Below are 26,850 nucleotides of genomic sequence, written 5' to 3'. Positions count from 1 at the left end.
TTTAATTTCGCTTAAATTTAAGAAAAAAGTATTACGAAAGGTTTTCGTACTTTCGTAAAAATAGAAAAGGGTTTTATTTAATAATTTTTACTATTATACACGAAATTTTTGTAAATATTACGAAAATAGAAGTTACGAAATTTTTTTCGTAAAGTAGAGCATGGATTATTTTCAGTTTAGAGTCCATTTAAATTATTATGCATTTATATTTAGTTGTTATGCATTTATACATAGTATGTCTATGCATGAAAACCTTCTTCAAAATTTAAAAAAATATAATATCACCTCATAAAAGTTCATACTTTAAAACGCAATATCTCCCGATTTTGACCCAACTTTTCAAAACGGGGGATGTCACTAGATTCTACGACACTAAATTAACTTAGCCACCTAAGTTTCTTCGGATTTTCTTAAGCACTTCTCGTTCGTTTTTTACATTTCCTTAAGCTAGCTTATGTACATTACAGTTGGGCCTTTATTCTAGTAATTTTGTGAGGAGAATATGAGTAATAAATTTAAATAAGCGATTAATATTTTTATGAATACTGGGTTAAATCTTTATGCAAATAATAAACTTTAATATTTTAAGATATGAAGTCTTCAAGTTTTAATTATATTATATATAGTGTTTATTAAAACAGTCAGTTTTATATTTATTTCTTCTTTAAATTTGATTTAAATTAGTTTTAGCATTTGAATTTTTATTTATGTCTTAATGAAAAACATGTTATTTAATATTTATAGAAATTTCTTTAATTGGATAGTTTGACTAAAAGGTTCACAGTATTAACTAAACTTAATGTATTCATAAATATTTGAACTTACCATTGGATGACTTTTCAGTAGACGTGTGTGCGGTATACTTCTTCTTGAACGAGCATGTGGCAAAGTCCGATGTTTGAAATGATATTCATGCCCCTGGCCACCCACCAGCTAAAATAAGACAAACAAAAAAATAAATTCTTCATTAACAATTGACATCTCACCAAAATGCATGAGTAATTTCCGTAATAAAAATATAACAAATCAAATTAGCAGAATCATCACATCTGTGAGCTTGAAGAATAAATTACTTAATAAATATTCATGATTTTAACCAACGCAAGAGCAAATCATTTTTCATTATTACACATGAATAAATCTTACCTAATTAAAAAGTCAAAATATAAGGAATTCTCCACTAATAACACCACCTAATAGTTGTGCCATGGCAATATTAATATTTAATTTTAATAAATGGAAATACTTATTAATTAGGGTATTATTTTCACAATTAATAGGTATTTATTTTTTGTTTCCTGTTTGTTTTTATAACGAAATGTTAAACCAAAAAAATTAATAGAAACTTAAAAAGACTATATAAATATTCTCAAATTGTATTTCATTTAAAACTAAATAACTTAAGACTTTTTAAATAATTCTCTTTTGTTTTTGCATTTCTGTTCCGTTTAAATATTCAATGAAAATATTTAACAATATTGTAGAATTTTACTATTAACATTTTCCAGTTTATTTTCAATTTTATTTCCATTTATAAATGCATATGTATTTGATAAAATTGAGTGCCCTGTTAATAGAATAAGTAGTCCATCGGAACGTATTTTTATTGTTTGAATTTGATATGAAAAATATAGTTTGAAGTTGTGAATGAAACTATTTTTTTTTTTTATTTTACAAAAAAATTTACAAGGAGTTTTATATGTAGGTTAGTATGGGCCTATCCTTATTAATTTTGGTAGAAGCATTGGCGTCTATTTAAAAGTTGTTTATGTAAAATTTAATCGTGTTATTAGTGTTTCTAAGTCAATTTTAGTATCATTTAAACTTACATAAAACTAAGTTTTGACGATTTTTGTTGACATACTAGAATATTTAACATAATTATGAGCCCGAAAGCCCTATTCGGGCTAGCGAAATAATAGACCGATTTTAACCATGTTCAAGGACAAACGCTATTTAACATGGGCCAAATTTCATCAAATTATCTTGAAATTTGCAACCTCCTAAATCGATTCAGAAAGTGATTCTGAGCCGATCGGTATATTTTAAGGTGTAGGACCAATATTTTTGAGTGTTACAAACACATAATACCCTCCCTACTATAGCAATGTAGGGTATAAACAAAATCGAAACCTTTTTGATTAATTTCAACTGAGAAGATTTAAATATTTGTTTCTCCAACATTTGAGATGAACTGTTGCTTTTGTTTGCAAATTCTTACTATCACAAACAAATAATTCTTAAATTTCTATTGTAGGACACATGTCCTTTGTAAGAAAGGCATTTTCATTATATAAAACATACATACGTATTCATTCTATACATGTATGCATTCTTATAAATAGGTAAGCCGATTTAGCTATGTCCGTCTATCTGTATTTTTTTATACCCTACACCATCATAGTGGGGTGGGTATTATGCGTTTGTGCTGATGTTTGTAACATCCAAAAATATTGGACCTTAAGATATACCAATCGGCTCATTATCACTTTCTTAGTCGATTTAGCTATGTCCGTCTGTCTGTATTTCCATGTAATTTTTCAGATAATCAGAACGAACGCTATTGAAAATGGTTGAAATTAGTTCAATATTTCGAATAGCTCCCATACAACAATCGGCAAAACTTAGTTTTATAGCACTTTAAATTACAACAATCGGCAAAACTTTTATAGAACTTTAATGAACTTTATAGAACTTTAAATGACACTACCGATTTTTGTAATTAGCCCCCATACAACCTTCACAAAATGGCTTGAAGGTCAAAATTCACTTATAAACACTATTAAATAAATAATTTTGAAGTAGACGTGAATTCTTCTACCGACATTGATAAGGTAATTTATGTACCAGTCAGATTACCTTTTCTTCATAGAAATCTGTTTTATATCGGTTTACATCATAGAAAATATGTAAATAGTCAATTAAATAAATAATTAAATTACTTAAATACTCTAAACGGTATTCCTTGCAATTCAATGCAACAAAAACTAAGTCTAAAATATAATAGTTTTATATTTAATGAGTCTATAAGAAAATTTGTTCTGTACACTACTAATAAATAAATAAAAACTCGTAATGGGTTGCACTTATATTACTACTTACTTTTCAATGGCTACAACTTACCGTCTGCTTTACTTTGAAGTACTCTAGTACTGATTTTCTTTTAATCTGATATATGAAGATGTATTTTAGTTTCGGCTTTATCATTTTGTTTTCACATTTATTTTATATATTTTTACAACAGCTTTTAAAAACAAAATACATAACTTTTGTTAAAAATTAAAGATAAAACTTTAAGGAGATTATATTTAAATTTTAACAAAACTCCAAAATAAATATGTTAAATCATCTAAAAAGCTGTGTAAATATGTGAGACACGAAAAATACATTTAAAGTATGTTTGTATGTATACATTTTGTTATCTAACTTAAAAGAAAATGTTTCCGGTTAAAAGGAACGTAAAGTTACACGTGTATATAGAATTAAGCTAACAAGTGTGTGTAAGGATGCGGGTATTACGGTATATGTATTAGTTTTCATCTCTTATTAAAACGAAACTTTTTTCAGTTTTTGTTTTTCATTTTAATAGTCTATTTTGTGGCTCATTTGCTTTTTGTTAAACAGTGCCAAAAAGCCACTAGCGTATATATTAAATTGCTTTTTTCAACTTTGCACTTTTCTTTCACACAAACAACTAAATACAGCAGTTACTGTTGCAGATACGAACGAATTTTAACGACTAACAAACTAAGAGATATGATTTAGAAATATTTTCTTAATTTTTTTTTAACATCCACACACAAAAAATTTGTTATGTACTTAAATAAGTTCTGTCATTTAATTTATAACATATAGATTTAAGAGTCGTAGAACTATAAAATATCTTCCTACATCCGCTGAAAGGATCAAAAATTGTAACGACATTTTGTTTGCTATTCACAATTGAGCCAACTAGAATAATGTACATAGTTTAAAACAAATTACAAATAATGATGCGATCGTGGGAGATAAATTTTTCCTTAAATATTATTCATTAATTTATACTTAAGAAAATGTTCATGTTAACGTCTTATGTACACAAATAAAACGTGATAAAACCGAAATCAGAAGACAGGCTTCTTCTATGTGTACTGACTCTCAACTTTAACACTTCCCGTTATAATGGTGGGTATATAAGATTCGTCACCGCCGAATAAAACATTCTTATTTGGTTATATTCGATTCTAAAATTTATAATATTAAATCTGACTTTGTAGTAACTGAACTTAGCTGAACCATAATTGTATGTTGGTAATGTTGTTGTACTTTGTTTGTAAATATGTACAAATGTTGAATGCAGTGTTGCCATTGAATCATACTACAAACTTTTTTGTTGTTCCAAGTAAGGAAATTAACATTTTGTGAATTATTATTTTCTTTTCATAATACTATCTGGAAACACTTTTACATTGTTTGCTCCCCTTTTGATATACTATTTTGTATTTTAAAATAATATTTTAGATAAATAGCTATTTATGGTCTTTATAGTTAAAAGCATTAAATGAGAATAAATACATATTTAAGGATATTTTTTCAACTAATTATTTCGTATTTACAGTGGTGTTTTAAATGCTGACAATAAAAATTTTAATTGGGTTAATTAAAAGCAGTAATTTTAAAATAAATCTATAATTTGCTTTCAAAACTTTAAATAAATTTAATAAAATTACGAAACAAGTTAGAGTGATATATTCAACAATGACGAATTTAAATTACTCTTTACCTAAAGCTACTTATAATTAAAACTCTTTTAAATAGGTACTATCATTTCCAATTCCTTAAGTACTTTCTTTATACATACATACTTAGTAGTATATAGTATTAATTCTCTACAGGTAAATAACGAAATTACTCTAAATATATTTATTACGAGTTTTATCTCTTTATTAAGTACTAAGTATCTTCAGAAAGAAAATTGGCAGACTGATTTACATATATGTATAAAAAGAACAATTTTATTTCGATTTTAGGACCGGTCCGGTAAAAATGAAATGAATTTTATCCCGGTATGTATGTTCGTAAAATGAATTTTCAAAAGTGGACCTTATATGGTAAGGTGTTTTATATTTACTTTAAAAACATTCATAACGACTTTCTTTATCCTGATATCTTTATATTATATTATATCTTTTACGCAGTTATAGACGTGGGCCAGATCAGAGAAATTTTTTGCAGAGTGATATGTTTTAACAAAACATAAACAAAATATATAAATGTCGAATATTATTACGATATGTATCTTTATTTTTAATTATGTACAATTAAATGATTTTACGAAATAAATAGAAACTAAAACCTAATGTGGCCTTCATTGCGTTAGTAGTTAGTGTACTAGTCTGGTAGATCGGTGGTGGTAAGGTTGATTCCCAGGTTGATTCCCAGCAGGCCCGATAAAGGCCTATGTGTTTTCATTTAGATTTGATGTACATATAAACATCCTCCCTTTAAACTATGTAACTAACTAAGACCTAATGTATACCGATACAGAATGTATTAATGTATAAAATTAGTTGATGATGCCGATATTTATTTCCGGGAATATGTAGGTACCTTTGTATGATAGTCTGATGTTTTTACTCATAACTTTTTACGTAAAATCGGTTTACATTTACATTTTGTTCGTATTCAATACCAAATTGCATCGGACATCAATGAATATTTTCGAGATTTAAAAAAAATTAACAAATAACGGATCGTTGTAAAAACTATCCTCCAGAAACTTTTGCGCTTATACATTGATGTTCTGTAAGTGTCAATTAATTAAAGATATTTACAGGATAATGGTGTAAATATGTTTGTATATCAAGAATTAACAGAGTAGCTGATACTACATTTGTTTAGGAGTTTATGCAGTTGATTCAACTTTATTAAAATTCCCATTATTTTTACAATCACTCGAAAAAAAATTTTTAATATTTTTTCAAATTTGGAAATTTTGGTCACAAAGAGTTTTTTTCAAACAAATATTACTTTTCCACTAAAATTGTCCAAAAGAATTAAGCTATTTCGTCACTGTTGTTGAAAGCATTTAATGTTTTTTAAATTTGTTTTCACAAAATAAATTTATGTTATATTTTTTCAACTGGACTCTTTTTCAATTTCTTGTAAGAGCTTTCTGGTTAAGTAACCACAGGTTGAAATTTGATAAGGACCCGCATGATTCATATAGATACTTTGTTGGGTCTCGGATTATGTGTATGTGTTTCACCACTGATTGTGGTGGATGTTAAAACAAGGAGTGTATTTAGTAAACAAATACTATAGACATATGCTTACGTAACAAAAACAGATGAATTACAGGTACAAAAATAGCAAATTGTTATCAATTTCAAAATGGCCATTTTGTTACATTTTCTTTTCATCCTTTTATATATCTATATACAGAATATATCCTTTAAGCTTAATAATAAAACTTAAAGGATTTTCTTTTTATGTATTTTCATATTCTTGTAATTAGTTCACCTTCTCCTTCTTCGTTACTCTACACTATAACCATTTATTACAGTCCTGTAATTTTTCCACTTTTTGTAGCATTTCGTAAAATTGTATTGTTGTCTATAATTAGTAGTAGCTGTAATAGAGAAACAATATAACTGGACTATAAACTAAATTACTGCTTAATTTTTTACTAGAAAATCTACTATAAAATAAAAGAAAAGAAGCCAGTTCATGCAATAAAATCCGGATGAATACCTCTGGTTCCGCTTTACAATTTGATTACCCACCAAAATTTTATTCATGTCTTTAATACGTTGGTTTTACCTTTATTGTTTCTCTATTGTTTCTTTTTCTCAGGTGCCTTGTTAAACATTGGAATACACACACATACATATATTCGAAGAATTTCATCTAAAATTGTTCTTACACTTAAATTTCTATTTTTGTAGGTGTTAAAAAAATAAAAAATGTTTTCATTGTTTTTTTTTTTGTGATGTTCATATAAAAACATGAAAAAGGCATCATTGTGTAAAAATTATGTTTAGACTGACTGACAGAGTCCTTGAATTTTGTTAAACTTTGTTAAATATTTGCACAATTTATACAATTTGCCAGAAAATTTAATTGAAATAGCAAAACAGATGAAGATTTTGTTAAAACAATAAATATTTAGGTATACATGTATTAATTAAAATTCTATTGCTGTTATTAAAAATCTGTAAAATTAACAAATTTTCTATATTCAGTACTAAAAAACCATAATTATAATCGAATGGTTGTTTTAACAATTTCCATATCAATAATTTGAACTGAATTGTATCGGTTATTAAATTTTTTTGTAAATTCAGTAAATGAAGCCGATTTTAATTTAGAATTAAATCGTCAGAACATCAAATATTAGTCGTTGCAACCGAAAAATAGTAGAGAGTAAAAAATATTGAGCACTACAACCAATTATCAATGGAAACATTATTTAAAATTGAATGATGATTAGAGGAATCAAATTCGATGTTCACAACCAATAAGTTGGTGATTTTAGTTGACGTTTATAAAAATATATAAAATAAAATGAATTTATATTTAAAAAAAGCCAAATTGAATTTGCGGATAAATAAAATCGGAAAGATCGGATAGAAAAGGTAATGTTTAATATGTTTTTTATCTTCTAATATATTTTGTGTTATTTTAGTTTTTACAATTTTACAGCTGCGGAAATGTAGTACTCCTTTGGATATGTTGGACAGGATGAAGAGCAAAATTTCCGACACATAAACATCAAATTTTCATCATATAAATATGTTTTAAAATACACAAAATCCACAAATTTGTTTTCAATAAATAATATATCAGTTGCAAATACCAATAATTTCAAACCACATTACCGAATAAATAACAAAAATAGTTATGTACACCATATATTCAGTTATAGTAACCGAATTTTTCAATATATCTCAGAAACTGTAGCAGATTTTAAAACAATTAAAAAAGTATTTTCATACGAATTGAATATTTTTTCATAAGTTATAGTACGGAAATATACAGTTTTTGTTAATTTATTGTAATATAGATTTAGATAAAGATATCTCGAAGAAGAGATAAAATATTTGAGATGTTAAGCCTTTATTTTAATGTTGACTTAAAAAAAAATAAACTTTGACATTTTGTAAAAAAAGTTGCCTTGGCGCTGTTATAACTTCAGGACACGATATCTTCATTCCCAGATTAAATCTAGAAATAACAGATTGAATTCAGCGGGGCGCATTTGGCTTAAAATTCGCTGATAAATTGTATGAGGATCGGTCCATGACCGACCCTAACCTCATGTATGGTTCCCTTCAGAAAATGGCTAACTTTACCACTGGCAAGTATGGTAAGATGAAAAGTGTAGTTTAAAAACATTAGTAAGAAAGTATCGTCGGGCATGGCAGACCATATAATATCATATGGGATAGGGATAAATATGGTCCTATTCTTATAAATATTGGTAGGGGAATTTATGTCTACTTCAAAGGGTGAAATGAGGTCGGATCATTACAAATATTGGAAATGTTGTTTAAACATCTATAAAACTAAGTTTTGGCAATTTTTGTTAAATAATGGATTATGGACCAATTTTAACCATTATCCTTTTGCCAAAAGAAGAGTATGAGCCAAATATCATAAAATTATCATGCGACCTGTTGAGTGTGCAAAAGGTTTACATAGAGACATAAACGGATTTTTTGATATTACAACCATCAGCACAAACGCACAATACCCTCCCCACTATTGTGGTGTATGGTATAAATATTTAATTTATTACTTTTATAAAATGTTATTTATGACGCTATAACATGTATTTCACCAGAAAAATGTCTTAATAAATTGTTTTATAACTTAAGGACTCAACGCACAGTGGGGCAGAATGGAAATTTTTTGGAAATAAATCTGGCATTTCTAAACGGCTGATCCGATCGGGATAAAATTCGGCATGAGCGTAGCCAAGGAGTATTCGAGTTTAAGTTTTGAAGATGAATCCCGCAGATGCCCCAGGGACGGAGCTGTGGCGGCTCAAAGTAGGGTACCTACGACATGTAAAATTTTTAAACTCGTGCCATTTTTTTGTTTTTCACCCAAATACAAAGATTTTTATATTTTCTGAATGCGCTCGACGAGATCTTGAAAAAACATGCTTGGACATACTACTTATCTCTTATAATATCCGAGTTATAGGCATTTAAAAATTTAGTGATACAAAATTTACCATACCTTGGTCCGCCTTTTTTTGAATACCGGGCGTAATTTTGGACCAAATGGACTTAATTTTTTCTTGTTAGTTAGACAATAAAATTTCCAATAATATACAAAAAATTTCAGATAAATATCATTTACAGATCCAAAAATATACGTTTTTTAATTTAAAAATTCCAAAAAAGTTAGATTTTTGCCGTTTTTTTGCCCAAAATGTGTCTTAACTCTTTTATTAATAAAATAAAATTTTCTTTAAGAACATATAACAATTTTATAGTTTTCTAAAAAGAATCTTTACGCAGAACGCTTTGGCGTAAAAAACTTGTCCTATTTTTTGAAAATGTTGCCACTGCGTCCTTCCGAATATGACCTATTTTTTATCAAAACTTCAACTTTGGGCGACATGTTCTAAAATCCCAAAGCTGGGATCAGAAAACTGAGAGCAGTTTTGGAAACCTCAATATGTTTTCTATTTACTCCAAAAGTATTTTCCCAGCCCTGAAAGAAATGTGGACTCTATAGGCAAAAATGTAAAAAATCCCATTTTTGGGATTTTCATTCCTATTTTTGGGAATTGCGGGATGCCCTTTGACCTTTTCATTTTTTTTTTTGCATTTTCTTATTTGAAATGACAAATTTAACAAGCGTTGAAGATTTCATTGAGTTTTGTTCATAAATAAAGATTCTGTCATATATTACATATTTGTTAAATTTCTAAAACTATGATTTATATCAAAATTTTAATAGGGTCGCAGATAGCTACAACAATTTAGTCCATATTTATCCCTTAATATCTTTTTTTAGTTAGATATGGAAATTCTCAACCCTCGAAATTTCAAGCCAATATCTCAATTACATTCAAAAATATGTTCATTTAAACCTGTGTCCTTTAATTTCATCTTTTTCATATTTTAGTATTAAGTATGACTGAACATACATTTGATGTTGAATAAAATATTTGGACAATTTTTAAAAATTATTTAGTTAATTATTTTATTAAGGACTATAACATTGTATATACAATAAAAAAAAAATTTATTATGAGCCACGCACAACAACCCTAAATCACCTCACACAAACCACCTTTCCCGCCCACCGAAATATAAAACACAATTTAATGCAATATCATCAGTTAGTATAATAGCTTTTTTTATTTGAACTGTTTATCTTAAACATAATACAATTAATTCTTACAACGTACTTATATAGTTAATTCTTAACACTACTTATTTTCTATAAAATAATCTGTCATATCGGTATACATATCCAGAAGGTAATATAAGTCCTTTAAATCTTCCTCGTTTTGAGATGATAGAGTTTCATAACAAATCCATCTTTTTCGCATAGTTGAAAGAACAGGATCAGAAGATAGAAGTAAACTATTAAAAATATCTTCATTCTGTGATTGCCTGGAGCATTTTCTTGAGCTGAAAAGTTGAACATGCTTAAAATCTCGATTCCTCGCTTCCTGGGCTTCTTCTGTTAACTCTCCAAGTGGAAGAATATTCGATTCAATTATTATTTGACCATAACACAATACTTTATGTACTGTTGGTGTTAGTTCCCTCCATGGATACAGAGATACAAGTAATTTAGAAATTTCAGATGTATATTCCCCAAATCGATTTCCATTAATTTTATGTTTACTATTCAGTGCCATTAAAATAGTGTTAACTCTTCGAAGCAACTCCTTGTCGATTCCAGTTATTTTGAAGTAATTTCAAAATCACGAAAAAACCTTCTCGCCGTATTACCGTCATTTGTACTACCGCAACTTGGAAGTGGTTTGTCGATGTTTAATCCCATCTGAACTTTAAATTCTTCTTGGATTCTGTTTTTCCGCAGCTCTCAGTTCTTTCAATTCTTCATTATTTTTTGTTGATTTAGTAAGATTCTCTGGCATACTTCTATATTTGAGGTCGTATGCTATGTGTAAAAAGTAATCCAAAAATCGTATTCTGGCATGAAGTGGTGAAATTCCGAAAGACAGGACTTCTTCATTAATACTTCTGCTTTTGTTTATATTTGAGAATTGCGACTTTTTCTCATTACATATTGAGCATCTCCAGAAGGAAGAAGTTTCTGTTATGGCATTGCTGACCTTTCCATCAATCATTGTTAAGCTTAGCTGATATGATACGTTAATAGAGAATTCCTTTATTTTTATGCAAATGGGCTCCAGTGCATTTATTTCATCTTTTAAATATTCCACTAAATCTTTTGTTGTTTTCTTTGACTCCTTTATATATTCAAATCCAATGGGTCTACAAAAATTTTTTGAACCCGGAGTTGTATTGATCCATATATCTTCAAATGAATTTCCGATGCTTGACGATGATGGATTAAGGGAATATGAACGAATTCGTAATGGCACTAATGATGACATAAATACACTTTTGTAGTCTGCTAATGTCCGACTTCCACAAGCTTGTTTGTATTCTGGAAGTGCTGATAAACCGTCACATCCCCACTTACACATTAAGACACACATCACAGTTATGAATTTTCCTTAGTTGGTCTTCTGAAAAGTCTGACACAATTCTTGATGCTGTGTTTTCGAGCAAAGATGATATATCAATACAAGCTTCCACATCATTAACAGCAATAGGTGATGGTAGGATAGTTTGTTTTTTTTCCTGGATCGCCTTGTATGATGGTAATATATTGTGTCCTTTTTCATGCAGAGCTTTCCTTAATATTTGGTACTTATTTCGACTGAGACCCAGTTCCAACATAAGCGCTATTGCTTCCTCTTCAGTAAAATTTGATTGTGATGTTGGAGTTGGTATACTTTCCACAATTCGCTTAAGTCGTTTTGGTGATGCATTAGAAGAATAGTTGCAATATGTACGGCATCCATAGGTTGATTTTCCTTTTTCAGCATTTCGTTAAATGTATCAGCAATTTCCTCATTTGAGATTGAAAAAAGTTTCTGTGTGACCCTCTTTTTTTTGACCTTGAACATAAGTCTTCGTATGACTTGCAAGGCGCTCCTGCTGATGTGTTGTAAGTTGAGATTTCCGTAGTAGTTTCCATCCAACTACAAAATTTTAATCGAAATTTCTTTTGATTTCCATCCACAGACTTACTTTTTACATCAAAAAGTTTTAAAAAGTTTTCAATTTTTGATATGCCTGTTTTGTCTACTTTTCTACTATATGTAGTTTTTATATAATTTGAAATGTCTTCAATTCTTTCTGACCCTTTTGAAGATACACTCCATAAAACGGAACACAACTCTTCGTACTTTAATGTAATCTTCATTGTAGATTTATTAAATATGGTACTTAAAATCTGAGAAGTTTACTTATATACCAATTCTTGTCATTTCCGATACAGGTATTCTAAAGTAAAAAATTACGAACTGTTTAACCTATTAACATTTAGGACTATATTACTATAACCTGTAATTCAGTCATTGATATTTCTTATTAGTGAATGAATCGAAATTATCATTACCTGTATATTTTTACCTACATGATCATAAACGAAACAGAACGAAATGATCTGTCGAAAAAATTTAGGTAAAAAATAGTTATAAATTTCTGAAAATTAAAGCATAATAGGACCTTTCAATTATAAGGATAAGCAAACAAATAGAAAATAGGTAAATATAAAATTTAAACATGTTCTGTCATATTTAATACTAAAATATTTAAAATATGAAATTAAAAGACACAGGTTTAAATGAACATATTTTTGAATGTAATTGAGATATTGGCTTGAAATTTTTTGTAAAGGGTCAAGAATTTCCATATCTAACTAAAAAATGATATTAAGGGATAAATATGGACTAAATTGTTGTAGCTATCTGCGACCCTATTAAAATTTTGATATAAATCATAGTTTTAGAAATTTAACAAATATGTAATATATGACAAAATCTTTATTTATGAACAAAACTCAATGAAATCTTCAACGCTTGTTAAATTTGTCATCTCAAATAAGAAAATGCAAAAACAAAATTAAAAAGGTCAAAGGGCATCCCGCAATTCCCAAAAATAGGAATGAAAATCCCAAAAATGGGATTTTTAACATTTTTGCCCATAGAGTCCACATTTCTTTCAGGGCTGGGAAAATACTTTTGGAGTAAATAGAAAACATATTGAGGTTTCCAAAACTGCTTTCAGTTTTCTGATCCCAGCTTGGGATTTTAGAACATGTCGCCCAAAGTTGAAGTTTTGATAAAAAATAGGTCATATTCGGAAGGACGCAGTGGCAACATTTTCAAAAAATAGGACAAGTTTTTTTACGCCAAAGCGTTCTGCGTAAAGATTCTTTTTAGAAAACTATAAAATTGTTATATGTTCTTAAAGAAAATTTTATTTTATTAATAAAAGAGTTAAGACACATTTTGGGCAAAAAAAACGGCAAAAATCTAACTTTTTTGGAATTTTTAAATTAAAAAACGTATATTTTTGGATCTGTAAATGATATTTATCTGAAATTTTCTGTATATTATTGAAAATTTTATTATCTAACTAACAGAAAAAATTGAGTCCATTTGGTCCAAAATTACGCCCGGTATTCAAAAAAAGTCGGACCAAGGTATGGTAAATTTTGTATCACTAAATTTTTAAATGCCTATAACTCGGATATTATAAGAGATAAGTAGTATGTCCAAGCATGTTTTTTCAAGATCTCGTCGAGCGCTTTCAGAAAATATAAAAATTTTTGTATTTGGGTGAAAAACAAAAAAATGGCACGAGTTTAAAAATTTTACATGTCGTAGGTACCCTACTTTGAGCCGCCACAGCTCCGTCCCTGGGGCATCTGGGGGGTTCATCTTCAAAACTTAAACTCGAATACTCCTTGGCTACGCTCATGCCAAATTTTATCCCGATCGGATCAGCCGTTTAGAAATGCCAGATTTATTTCCAAAAAATTTCCATTCTGCCCCACTGTGCAACGTATACATATTCGCATAAACACTAGAATTAGCCATAATGATTCCTTATATATAGTGATCGAACTTTTTTTAACATTTTAATATAGGAGATTAAACCTAAACGAACTTCTTCGGATTTTATTAAACTAATAATGACAAAATTTTAATTAAAATCTATTAATAAATTTAACATTGTTTTTTTCATGCTAAAATAAAAGCGCAATAGCAATCAAAAGTCTGTAGGCGTGTTGTGGTAAAATTAAGCCTTGCAAGTTACCAAGTACATAACTAGTAAATTTTACTAATTTAATGGACTGATGGATATACATAAATGTTCACTTTTTCTTATACCTAAAATAAATATATTTTAGGTATTTTCTATTTTATTTATCGATTGTATCCTAAACAATATAAACCTAAATGGCCCATTTTTCTTTGGCATTTCAGTCAATAATCCACAACTACAATAACATTTTTTTACATAACGAAATAAAAGAACACAAATTGTCAATTCTCATTTATGGTGTAAATAAATGACAAAAAACGAGTCAAAGCCAAAACATTGGTTTGTTGATGTGTTTGAGATTTTCTTAAAAAAAAAAAAACAAAATAAACTTTGTCTTTTAAACGGTTAAAGGAAATTTGTATTTTCCTCAAATTCTTATCAATGAAAAATCAACATTGAAAGTTATAACGATGGGAGGTGGTCGATAGATAGATATTTGAGCAGTAAGTAACTAATGGAATTTCAATATTAGTAAAGGGGCTTATTTATATTGGATATTTTTTAACATCATTTATTTAAAACTTTTTATGAATAGAGACATGAACATCAAAAAGAAATAAATCACACTAGTTTACAAATTAATACTTTTTGTTTGTTCGTGTAATGAAACTTAAACTTTAAAATCGCAGGACAACAGAAAGGGCATTTTCCGAAATCAGGATTTCTACAAATTTTAATTTCAATAAATCTATGGTTATTCTCACCGGTTCATTTAAAACACACCTCATAAAAGAATACTTATCGTAAATGTTAATAAATTACTCGCTTTTCGCAAGTTCTACCAAAATTTAAAGGCCTACTTTTCAGAGTAACAAATTTAAGATCCGGTACAGTTATGTCAGGAAGTTTATTTTGCCCTTGGCTTTTTATATAGAAATAAAGAGAAAAAATAACTACCATTAATAATCAAATATCCATCATCAACCGTATATAATAAATTAAAGTTATTTACGGAATTTAGATCTTGACCGTATTGGACGTAATTTAAGATAATGAATAAAGTTATTGTTGATTTTTTTTTTAATTTCATAAATGATTTAATTAAACTTATTTATTGTAAGAATTACTATATAGGGTCAAATATGTTCTAAAAATTTTGGTTGAATTAAAACTAGTTTCTGTCGAATTTCATATTTATACTGTCATTTTAAAGCTATAAACCTTCTGTAGATATTTGTGTACTCATCATATTTATAAAATGAACTCTTGTTTATGATGAATTTCAAAGCAGTAATGGTATTATAAAAATGTAATGAGTGTATAAATCTGGATTGTAGACCGATTCTACAAAAATTTGATAAATTGATTTTTTGAGCAACAAACTTTAAACACATTCCCATATTCATAAATGCTTTATAAAGTTATGGATGGTTTATTTTAGGAACTTTGTATGGAAAATGTGCATAATAAACCTAAAATAAGCTATTAATATCTGTATGAATAAAATAGCAAGTAAGAAAGTACAGTCGGTCATTGATTATGATATATTATTAAAAGAATTTATCTTGAATATTTTCTGGTTTCTGATATATTTGAGCAAATTAATGAACTAAAAACTAATTTCTGAAAAAGTTTATATGGGAGCTAATGATATAGAATAGATTTATATTTGTATAATATTTATTTGTACTGAATTTATATTTATCGCGATAATAGTTTTTATAAATTAATTTTTGACATTAAAGACATTTTCTGTAGGCGACATTGTATGGGAGCTAGGGTCAAATGAGGCCCAAACTCTTTGACAGTGCAAGATTATCAAACCTTGTATTAAATTTAAACATGGCTTAACATAATTTTATGCTCAAAAGACCTAACAATTACAAACTAACCCGTTTACACGACTTATTCGTAATTCGTTTTGACAGTTTCATTATTTTAACAATTTAAGTAATTTATTTTTTTATTGCAATTTAGTTTTTTATTTATATCCATTAAATGAATACAAACAGTTGAATATGATGAATACCCGATAAAAATTAGAGATTCGTAAATTACTTACAACTTGAGTAATACGCAGCTGGCAAATCACTTTGTAATTAAGGATTGAAAAAAGAATGAGAGAGTGAAACGGTGTAAAAGTAGTTCCATTTCCATATATTTACAGAAACCACTCTATTTAAATTGACAATTAAAAACTTAGTACCCGTTTAAAATGTCTCACAGAATTCAACAATATTTCCGTATGTATTTTAAACATTAAAATGAATCGAATAGCAACCAGACCAGAAATGTTTAAGAAAAATTACCAACATATGTTGAATAAATTGTGTATTAACCAAACATAAGGATACAATATTGTTTGAATATGTGTGTGATATATGTATGTATATGTAAGTATATGCAAGACAATGTTTCCATATTGTGTCTTTATAAAGACACAATCAAATGTTTGTATGTTAATACAGACATACATATATACACACATATGTAATCAATAGACCTGTACTTAAAAAGTGTATTCATCTTAAGTGTTTGTGAAAATATATATTGCAAAATTCCGGAAATAATTTTCATTCCATTTCCGTTACGCGCTCTTTATAACCGTATGCTTTCAAATTGTCTTTTCAAATGTTGAGGCTTAAAATAAGACCTATCTAAAGTAATTTAATTTTTAAGGGCGTGTCTAATGTCCAAGGTACTTACAATTGTATGAAAAAGTGATTGAACAATTTTTGTCCATAAATGTATGTACCAGTGTGTGTTAGTAAATACTATTTCAACTTTGTTAAATCTTTAATAGAATAATAGTATGTGTATATGTATATGAAGATAACTAAATTGTGCAATTTGAGAGTATGTGTCAGATTTCCTTTAGGGCTTAATAAAACATATTTTATTTTTTGCTATTTGTATTTTCTTTCTATTAAGTTCTTACGTACATTAATTTTGTATATATACATCTATATAATATTTATATAACTAACATTCATACACACGTACATATAAGTGATGCCAATCAGAATCATAGAATTTGACATTTAACCTTTCATTAATTTTTTCCTTAATAATGTATTATACTTCTACATGTTTTTATTCAACAAAAAGGTCTTTAAGAATCGATTCCATTTCAAACTATATTAACTGATACCAAATATTTTATTTTAAGGTTTTTTAATTATACGTATTCGTCGTCGTTAGCAGCAATATAAGCTCTGATTCTTGTTTCTTTACTAAATAAAATCTAGCTGCAAGAATTAAACTCAAGACGGAATGGTGATCGCTTCTTAGCCGTTTTAGTCTCTGGGGCAAATGTTGAAGTGCACATGAACACCTGCTGTGTTGTCTTTACTTCACGGTTGTATTTTCTCAACCACTGACTGTACTGACTAAACGATACACCAACGCCCCTTTGTGTATCAATTTTTGTACTTAGTTCTGCCGATCCATGTTCAACCATTTTGCTGAAATACTCGAGCTATCTAGTCTCTGACAATAGAAGCCCCGTTGCTTAACGTCCGAGAAGCAAAAACATCATTTCCCTTTACAACCACGCAGATAGGATGACTTCGGGTGGGGGCGTCAAAGGGCACCTAGAGATGTATTCGTTAGACAGAAACACGAATACATTTAATAAGCCGATGATTTTATTTTTACTCACGAGAATACACTGTGGTTAATCTTGAATAAACAGAGTTTTTCCTGAACATACCTGGACAAGGAAGAAAAATTTACTCAAATCACTTGTATAAGAAACCATTCATCCATCGCCATTCCACCACCACCACACTTGTCATTCTTTCGACACTCCCATAGAGAATAACATCAGACATATACACATTCTAGGTTATTTTAGGCAATTTCAGGTTAAAAAACCATTACTCGCACCTCGAAGGGACATCTCCAATAACCTAGACATGACTAGGTTCGAAAATCTATCCTGTGGGCTACCGTTTTGCTTGGTAAAACATTATGTAGTTCTCTGGTTCGGCCCCATTTCAAATGATTCCATTATTTGCTGTGTGACCACGACAAATCACAAGTTTTGTTTACTAAATGAGCAACATATTGGAGGTTTATCGTTTTATATAATTAATTGGCAAATGTTAATGAAATATACCCAACAGAAAATTTATAGCTTACTACATTGATATTGTGTTGCTTATTTTGTATTCGAAAGAGCTTACAAACTTACACACACTCTGGCTTACTTTACACAGGGTATGGCCGCTTGAAAATGACACACTAACTGATATACTTGGTTTGCGATATTGTGTGTAGATTATACTTTTTTAATAATATACTTGTGTATGGAAAAGTAGCTATTCCTACATTCTTCCCGATATACCTAGTTAGTAAAATTGTTTCTTTAGCACCTTCCTAGCTGGAACACAAGTATGTCAAAAAATATCTACAACAACTTTCTATTTAAAATACATGTGTATTAAGAAGTATCTAAATATGTATGTTTTTTAAAAAATGCTACCCAAATACATGTTTCTACAAATTCATTCATAAGCATAAGGCCATTCCAATCATTACTAGATTATGATCCTAATTTTAAGCAACAAATTTTGCTTAAAATTCATCTGAACATTGAAAAAATGTTGATCCAAAAAATATTTTTCGATAAATGAAAAATTTTTTGTTGATTAAATTACAGCACACTTGATTTTTTTATATTATAATTTTCTGTTCTCATATACAATGTTAATCACTCGTATATTAAAATGTAATGCAGAAAAAAATTTATTAAAAATTTAAACTTCATATCCAGATTTTATATACAAGTAAATCAAATTATAAGTAACACAAAGTAAAGCACACAACATTGGTTACAATTCCGAGTACTCTGAAAATTTTCTGTGGGGTACATAAAAATATTCTTAAAATTCACATTTTTGTTTTTTTTTTACAATATCAAGAAAAAATAATCTTCTAAATAAATCAGAAAGATATATTTATGCTTAAAATTGGACTTAACCGCATAACGATTTTAAAATCCTTTTCGGAATATTCATCAAAAATTCATAGATTATACATTTATGAATTTAAAATGGAATTAAGTTTTTAAAGTCTAGAATTATGTGAAAATGTATATCAAAAGATTATATAAACTTCGTTCAAACAAAACACGTTTACAAACATACTACCATATACACATTTAAAACTCACATCATTATATCATGAATATGCAGCTAACACCCACGATCTGTTCAGTTCTGTTTTCAACTTTTCCTTTTTCCATTGAATGTCTGTTGTCTTTTGGAATCAGAAAAGCCAACTAAATCTACTTGTATGTGTGTTTATGTGAGTGGTTTATGTTTATGTTGATGTTTTTGTTTTCTTTAATACCAAGACTGCTTGATAGACAGTAGTCAGCTTATTTTAGTCCTCCTTATTAACCATTTTTATGATTCTGTTTGTAAGTTCAAACCGCAGGAGTTTTGAATTTATTTCATTTGTTGTGTATATTTTTTCCGAGTGATTTAAATTAGTGGTTACTTTTTTTGCTTGTTACAAATTAATTTTAAATTTATTATATTTTGATGTAAAAATAAACTAATTTGATTTTATTTTTAACATACGAAATTTTTGGGGTTTCAAGAAGTCAAAAGGGTTCATTTACAATGCCATCATGTTTTCGAAATAAACTCCTTGAGGCATTAAATGTTTAAATTAAAGAAAAATAAAAGCAAATTTTATTACTCATATAAATGTATGTGAATGTCTAAGTGAGCTTACATAAAAAAGGGAAAAATCGTAAAGCAAAAAAATCTGCTTTAGAAAAATAGATTAATTCTGTAAATTCTTGGTTTTAAAATGCATATTTCTTAAATTCACAAGGTTTACATCGACAGTCAACCAGCCGGACAGACTTTTCTTAATAGGTCCTAAAAGTCGATTGGTATACTTTAAGGTGGTGTATGACCAATACTTTTGTACGTTAAAAAATCAGCACAATGTATACTACCCTCTTCACTATAGTGGTGTAGGGTATAATAATATTGGAAATGTGAAAAACAAATCTACATGTACATACATATACATATGTATGTATGCACTTATGCCATGTCTATTAAATTTAATATTTTAATATTTGTTTACAAACAATTAATCTCAGCAAATCTAGTTTTGATTTGTCAGCATAAGAAGAAACCCTGTTAGAAACGTTTGTTTTAAGTAGAAAAATGAATGCAAATTTGTGGTTTTTCATCAACCTCAAACCACAAACAAAAACATACTCCATCTGTATTGTGTAAAATGTCAAAGGATGTCGCTTTTTTCAAAAGCACAATAAGAAAACAAAATAGGAAAATATGTATACATACATACATACATACATACATACATACATACATACATACATACATACATACATACATACATACATACATACATACATACATACATACATACATACATACATACATACATACATACATACATACATACATACATACATACATACATATTTACCTATTTTACATTATAATACACATACATACATATTAAAAAAAAAAAAAGTAAAATAAATTTCTATGCATCATTCCAGTGAAAATATAAAAAATGATAAATTACATTTTTATTTTATACATCACAGATTTTAAAACACATAAATACTTGTCACAATTCATAAAAATGAAAATGGAATTTTCCTAAAGAAACACAGGATCAAGTAATGGCTTAACTAAAATAAATGTTATAAAAAAATGTAATGGACATTGTTTGTTTAAGAATTTGAGGATACATTAAATTAATAATTTAACACTCTGTGGATACTTTCAAAATTGGAGTTCTATTGTAACAAATAATAATGTCATTAATATCCGTTGCTATTCTATGAATGCTGGAAGTTTGGTTTTCTGACATATATACATACATACTTATGTATATAGGCGGAAGGCGGTTCGTAATGGAATTAAATCTTAAGAGTTTGGTTTTTATAAACCTGAGAAATATATCATATGGCGGTATGGTCGATTATGGAACGATTCTCATAAAATTTAGTAGGGAGATTTTGTCTTCTATAAAACTCAGTTTTTGGGTAAATTCATAACTATGCGGGTATAGTTAGTCTAGCTATGAGGTTAAAAACTTTTTCTAAAGCTCCCCTTATATTGGAGATACAAGGAATTATGGACCGATCCTCATAAAATTTCATGGAATTAGAAATCAAAATATGGCCGCTAAGAAAAATAATAGACCAATATTGCTATTTTCAATACCAAACAATCCTTATCAATAGAGAATATGATGCACAATTTCTAGATTCTCCCGTGTGGTCCCTATCGCGATCTCAAAAGTCAGACAGGCACGGCTAGTTCGGCTTACAATTTAATAAGAACCAAGAATATGCATACTTCTACGAACATTTAAAATCTGCCCCATAAATTGGGATAGAATTTTTTTTTAATAAACAATTTAACAAATAAATTTAATACACTTTTCAAAAAGATCAGTCTAAATCTTACCCAAACAAAAAATTGCAATTTCAATAAGTTTCTTACTTGCCTGGTAACTATTCAAGTAACAATGGAACAATGTATAAGATGTTATTTTTTGGTTGAATAACTACTTAATTTTGTTCGATGATGACCACTTTTTTACAAATTTGCATAGCCGAAATTTTTTGAATTTAAAACTCTTTACAAGTAATATTATAATGGTTTTTAGACACAAAAATAGTAAATACTATTATAATACTATAACGATCACTTATTACCAAGGTTAGCAACCGTTATCGCTAAACTATAGTTACCGCCAAAATACCTCTATAGCACTACTACCCTTAACCGCTAACTTTAAAATATTGATTCCGAAATAAGTTAAAATACGCTAAAACATAGACACCGTTTTTATACCCACCATCAAAAAAGATGGGGAGTATATTGATTTTGTCATTCCGTTTGTAACACATCGAAATATTGGTCATTATTATATTCTAAGACGATCTAGCCCTGTCCGTCTCTCCGTTTGTCTGTTGAAATACCATAGGGACCACACGAGAAAAGCTAGACAGTTGAAATTTTGCATTAATATTCCCTATGGTTTGTTTGGTATTGAAAATGTGTCATATCGGTCTACTTTTTCGGATAGCCCCCATACAAGTGGACCTGAAACAGCTTTAACGGGCATAGCTGCTTAAGAAGTACGAGTATAGCGATAAAATAAGTTTCATATGAGCCAAAATCTTTCTACCAACTTTTTTGAGGATCAGTCCATAATTGACCCTACCCCCCATATAAGGTCCCTTTCAAAAAATGACTTTTACACTCATTACTGGCCTAAAAATTCGATCATAGCGATGAAAATGGGTATAAGTAAGTTTCTTAAGAACCAAACCCTTTCAACCATTTCTTAAGGATTGACCAAAAATAAATAAACCTACCCATTCTGAAAATGACTTTAACGCTCAGTTATGGCTATAATATATGAATATAGCAATAAAATTACATACAATTAAGTTACACGAGTGAAGCCATGAAATGCGACACACGTAACTTTCTTATGAGCTAAAACCTGTGTACCATTTTTTTTGGATCGGCCCATAAATGACCCTACCCCCATATAAGGTTTTTCTGCAAACGACAGAAATGCTCATGACTGGCTTAAAAATATGAATGTACTGACGAAATATGACACACATTAGTTTAATGCTAGCCATAATCTCTCCAACAAATTTGGGAAGGATCGGTCCATAATTTACCTTAACGCCCATACAAGGTTTCATTTAGAATATTATTTTAACGCTCATTACTGTTTAAAAAATACGAGTATAGCGAAAAAATGTGATTCAAGTAAGAAAGTTTCTCGCGAGCCAAAATCTCTCTACCAAATTGTATGTGGATAGGTTAATAATTGACCCAACCCCCTATATAAGGTCACCTTCAGAAAATTACTTAAACGATCATTACTGGCTTAAAATATGAGTTATGAAATTCGCTCCGAATATTAATTTTGAACTAAAATTAGAAAATTGATTTTAAAATGAACAAAAATGTTTAAATAAATTAATATTTAGTAAATTTTACCATATTAATTATAATTCCCTTTTTTCAATTTATGTAAATTAATTTTTTCAGGAATATTTTGCAATTTCGGAATTTGTACAATTTCGTATATATTACGAAAGAATTTCGTGGTGCGAAACAACGAACGATTCGTACAATATACGACATTTTTCGTATATATTAGGGATGGATTTTTTCAGTGTACAAACGAAGTCTATTTACAACATTTTATGAGTATCGGTTCATAATTGACGCATATAAAGGTCCTCTTCAGAAAATTACTCACACGCTCACGGTAAAAACTTTAAATAAAATATTCGGTTTTTAAAAATTAATATTTTGTTAGTTTGAAAGAGCTCCGTCCATAATTGACTTAAGCCATATTCAAAATATCACCCTGATGTTTATAGGGGAGCAATCCTTTTAAGGTATACGGTTTGATGGTGGGTATAAGAAATTCGGAACAGCCGAATATAACACTCTTACTAATAAAATTTAGACTAGACTATTGAATATACTACAGTCAAAAAATATATAAACAGAGTCAGAGCAAAAGTATGGCAGACATAAGTGGGTCCATAATTGGTCATACCCCCATAGAAGTAACACTTCAGAAAATTTATTTAAAGCTCATTGCTGTTCTAAAAAACCATAATTGACCCCAGCCTACATTGAAGGCCCTATTCCAAAAATCACTATGAAATTTATTATATTAATTGATTATTATTACGAAATTGACTTTTTTAAATTTCGGAAGTGGTCCTACATATTCTGCATAGCCAAATATAATCACATCGAAATCGCCTCTAAAATATTATTTTAATGCACTACCATTACCGATAACCGAAATATATACCGATAACGCTAAAATACCAATACTGAAATAAATCTAAATATCGATAACGCTAAAATAACGTTACAAATTAAAACAAAATACGTCAAAATACCGATAACGCTACTTCATCACCGTTTCGAAACGGTTGCTAACCTTGCTTATTACCAAGTAATGTATGAAATAACTGTACACCTACAATACTCATTACCAACATTTTAAAATATTTTAATGGGTAGTACTAACATCAATGAATCTATGTATGTGATGACATGCATAGCTCCATAAAAATGCTGACATGTAAAGACGGAGGTTTAATTGGTTCTGAAAAGATATACGCCCCATCTTTTCCTCCTTAAATGGTGAACGTACCGTGAATAATTTATACTAACATTTCCAAAATTCCCAAAACTTTTCTTTTGCGTATACAATTAACTAAACATATAATTTTTTCAAGATTTTCAAAAATTATATGGTAAATAAAAGAAAGCAGACAAAAAAAAAGAAAATGTTTCACTAAAATACTAGTTTATACTTCAGACAATAACGAACACAAATTACTTTCTTGGAACATAATTATTTGTTGATTCGGTTTTCCATAAACAAATTTTCATACAAATGAACCTACTACGTACATATATGTACATATGTATGTATGTGTGTATATGAATAATAAGTATGCAAATATTCCACGAATATTTTCTATACATAGACGTATGATTAAGGCACAAGAATTTATTTCTATGACGTCATTTACTTTATTTTTAAAAAAAGTTACTTAGAAAATCAAAACTTTGTATTTCAAACCACTTTTTAAAACAAATTTCCATAATGATCAAACATGCATACCGCTGTATTGCTGACATATTCCAATAAAAATATATTATTTTCTTAAAATAAAAACTCGATAGGTTAACAGCAACAACAAGTACACAATATAAAAATTTGCATAATCGTTAACCCGCCAATACAAACACAAAACCATCTTAAACTAAGAACCCAGAAAATAACAGATTAAAATTAATACTCTGATGTATGTTCGTTCAATGTAAAATTTTGCTCATTTAATATTCCAAAAAATCTATTTCTAAGGACGAATTTGAGACCATATTGTGCCATTCAAAGAAAAAAAATTATGCTCAAATGAAATTTATCCATGATGACAACCAAAAGAAATGTTTGTTACAAAACAAACATGTACATATGTATGCGTTTAACATAATTTCAACGTCAATGAATCTAATAAATACAATTTAAAAGAAGCTGTTTTAAAAATAAAATTTTCCATTTTGAAAAGATTATATATTTTTATTGAAATTAAATATATTTCTATTTTCAATACACAGGCTTAGATAATTGAGTAATATGGTAATGAGATAACAAAAAATTAAGCAAACAAAATTTTTGAAGTGATTTAAAAATTTATACAAACTTTTAAAAATAAAATAGCAAAAAAAATTTAAATTACACATATTAAAAAATCAATTATAATTTAATATTACTTAAGCCCCTTATAAATCATACCACAAGTAATATGATCTGTCAAAATTTTGTGTAGAAAAAAAAGTTTTTGCGAATTTAAGAATTTGCTACAAAATGGCATCGATTTGTTGTTGCATATTTTTGCATATTTTGTTATAAATGCATAAAATGCAAATGCATATTTTGCTTTAAATTGCATATATTTCAAATATTTCCAACAATTTTATAGCATATTTTTTAATTTTTATTTTCTCTCATATTTTTAAAACAAATTTAGTATTTACATTTAGATATTTTTTAAATAAATACCAACAAATTCGATTTAACAACGAAATACTAGGTTGTATGAAATAAAATAGTTTTATTTAGTTTTTAAAACCACAATAGTGCAGAAGGTATTTTGAGTATGTGCTGCTAATTGTAAAGTCCAAAATATTGGCCCTTAAAGTATCGGTTCAGTATCAATTTCTGAGTCTGACCATCTGTGTGTCCATATAAAAAGATAACTTGATGAAATTTTATTCTTTCATTGCTCACACGTCCATAATTCATTTAAAAACATTACCAAACGATAAAATTCGGAAGAAATATAATTTATACAAATATATATTCGTTCACAAAATTTTATTAGAATTGATATCAAGCATTCCACTTTCAGAAATTAAATATATACTATTTAAAGTTGTTTCTTAGTCTTTATATTTGTCATTCTCGAGGTCGTGATTCTGTTAAAAGGATATTAAAAACTTGTATGTATATTTGTTGTCAAAAACCTAAGGTCTGAATGCTATTAATATGCACCTTCACACAGAAATATTTTTTGGAGCATATTTTTCAAATTTTTAGTGCATATTTTCTAATTTTATAGCGCATATTTTTAAGGATATATTATTATCCTAGCCCTGGTAATAATATATAATATACATGTTTGGGTACTACTCTCAGAAGACGGAATAAGCACAGCTCAAATTCATCGCACAAATGTCGCTGGTAAAACTATTATAGCTATTTAGGAGTTTATTCATAGAAGCCGGCATTGACCGTATTATAGAGTGGCAAATCCTTGCGTTTAGAGATGCCACTAGCCTGGATTATTCCATAATTTGTTATTTTCTTATCTCTAGATGTCGACTTTTTTAATAAAGACTTATTTACTATTAAAATTTTAATTCTTTCATATGAAATAAACCCCCAAAAATTG

The 26,850-nt window shown here is 28.4% G+C and overlaps 1 protein-coding gene across 1 annotated transcript in view; it reads right to left on the bottom strand.

Moving 5' to 3' along the window:
- Positions 1-26,850, bottom strand: part of LOC111674565 (neuroendocrine convertase 2) — a 77,305-nt gene that overhangs the window by 13,646 nt on the left and 36,809 nt on the right. The window contains exon 2 of the mRNA XM_023435204.2: positions 826-933. Within this exon, the coding sequence (XP_023290972.1) occupies positions 826-933 (108 nt within the window). The remainder of the gene's footprint in view (positions 1-825; positions 934-26,850) is intronic.

Source organism: Lucilia cuprina, chromosome 4 (assembly GCF_022045245.1).
Source record: "Lucilia cuprina isolate Lc7/37 chromosome 4, ASM2204524v1, whole genome shotgun sequence".
Lineage (NCBI taxonomy): Eukaryota > Metazoa > Arthropoda > Insecta > Diptera > Calliphoridae > Lucilia > Lucilia cuprina.
The sequence above is the reverse complement of the archived record's forward strand: the minus strand, read 5'-3'. Positions and strand labels throughout refer to the sequence as shown.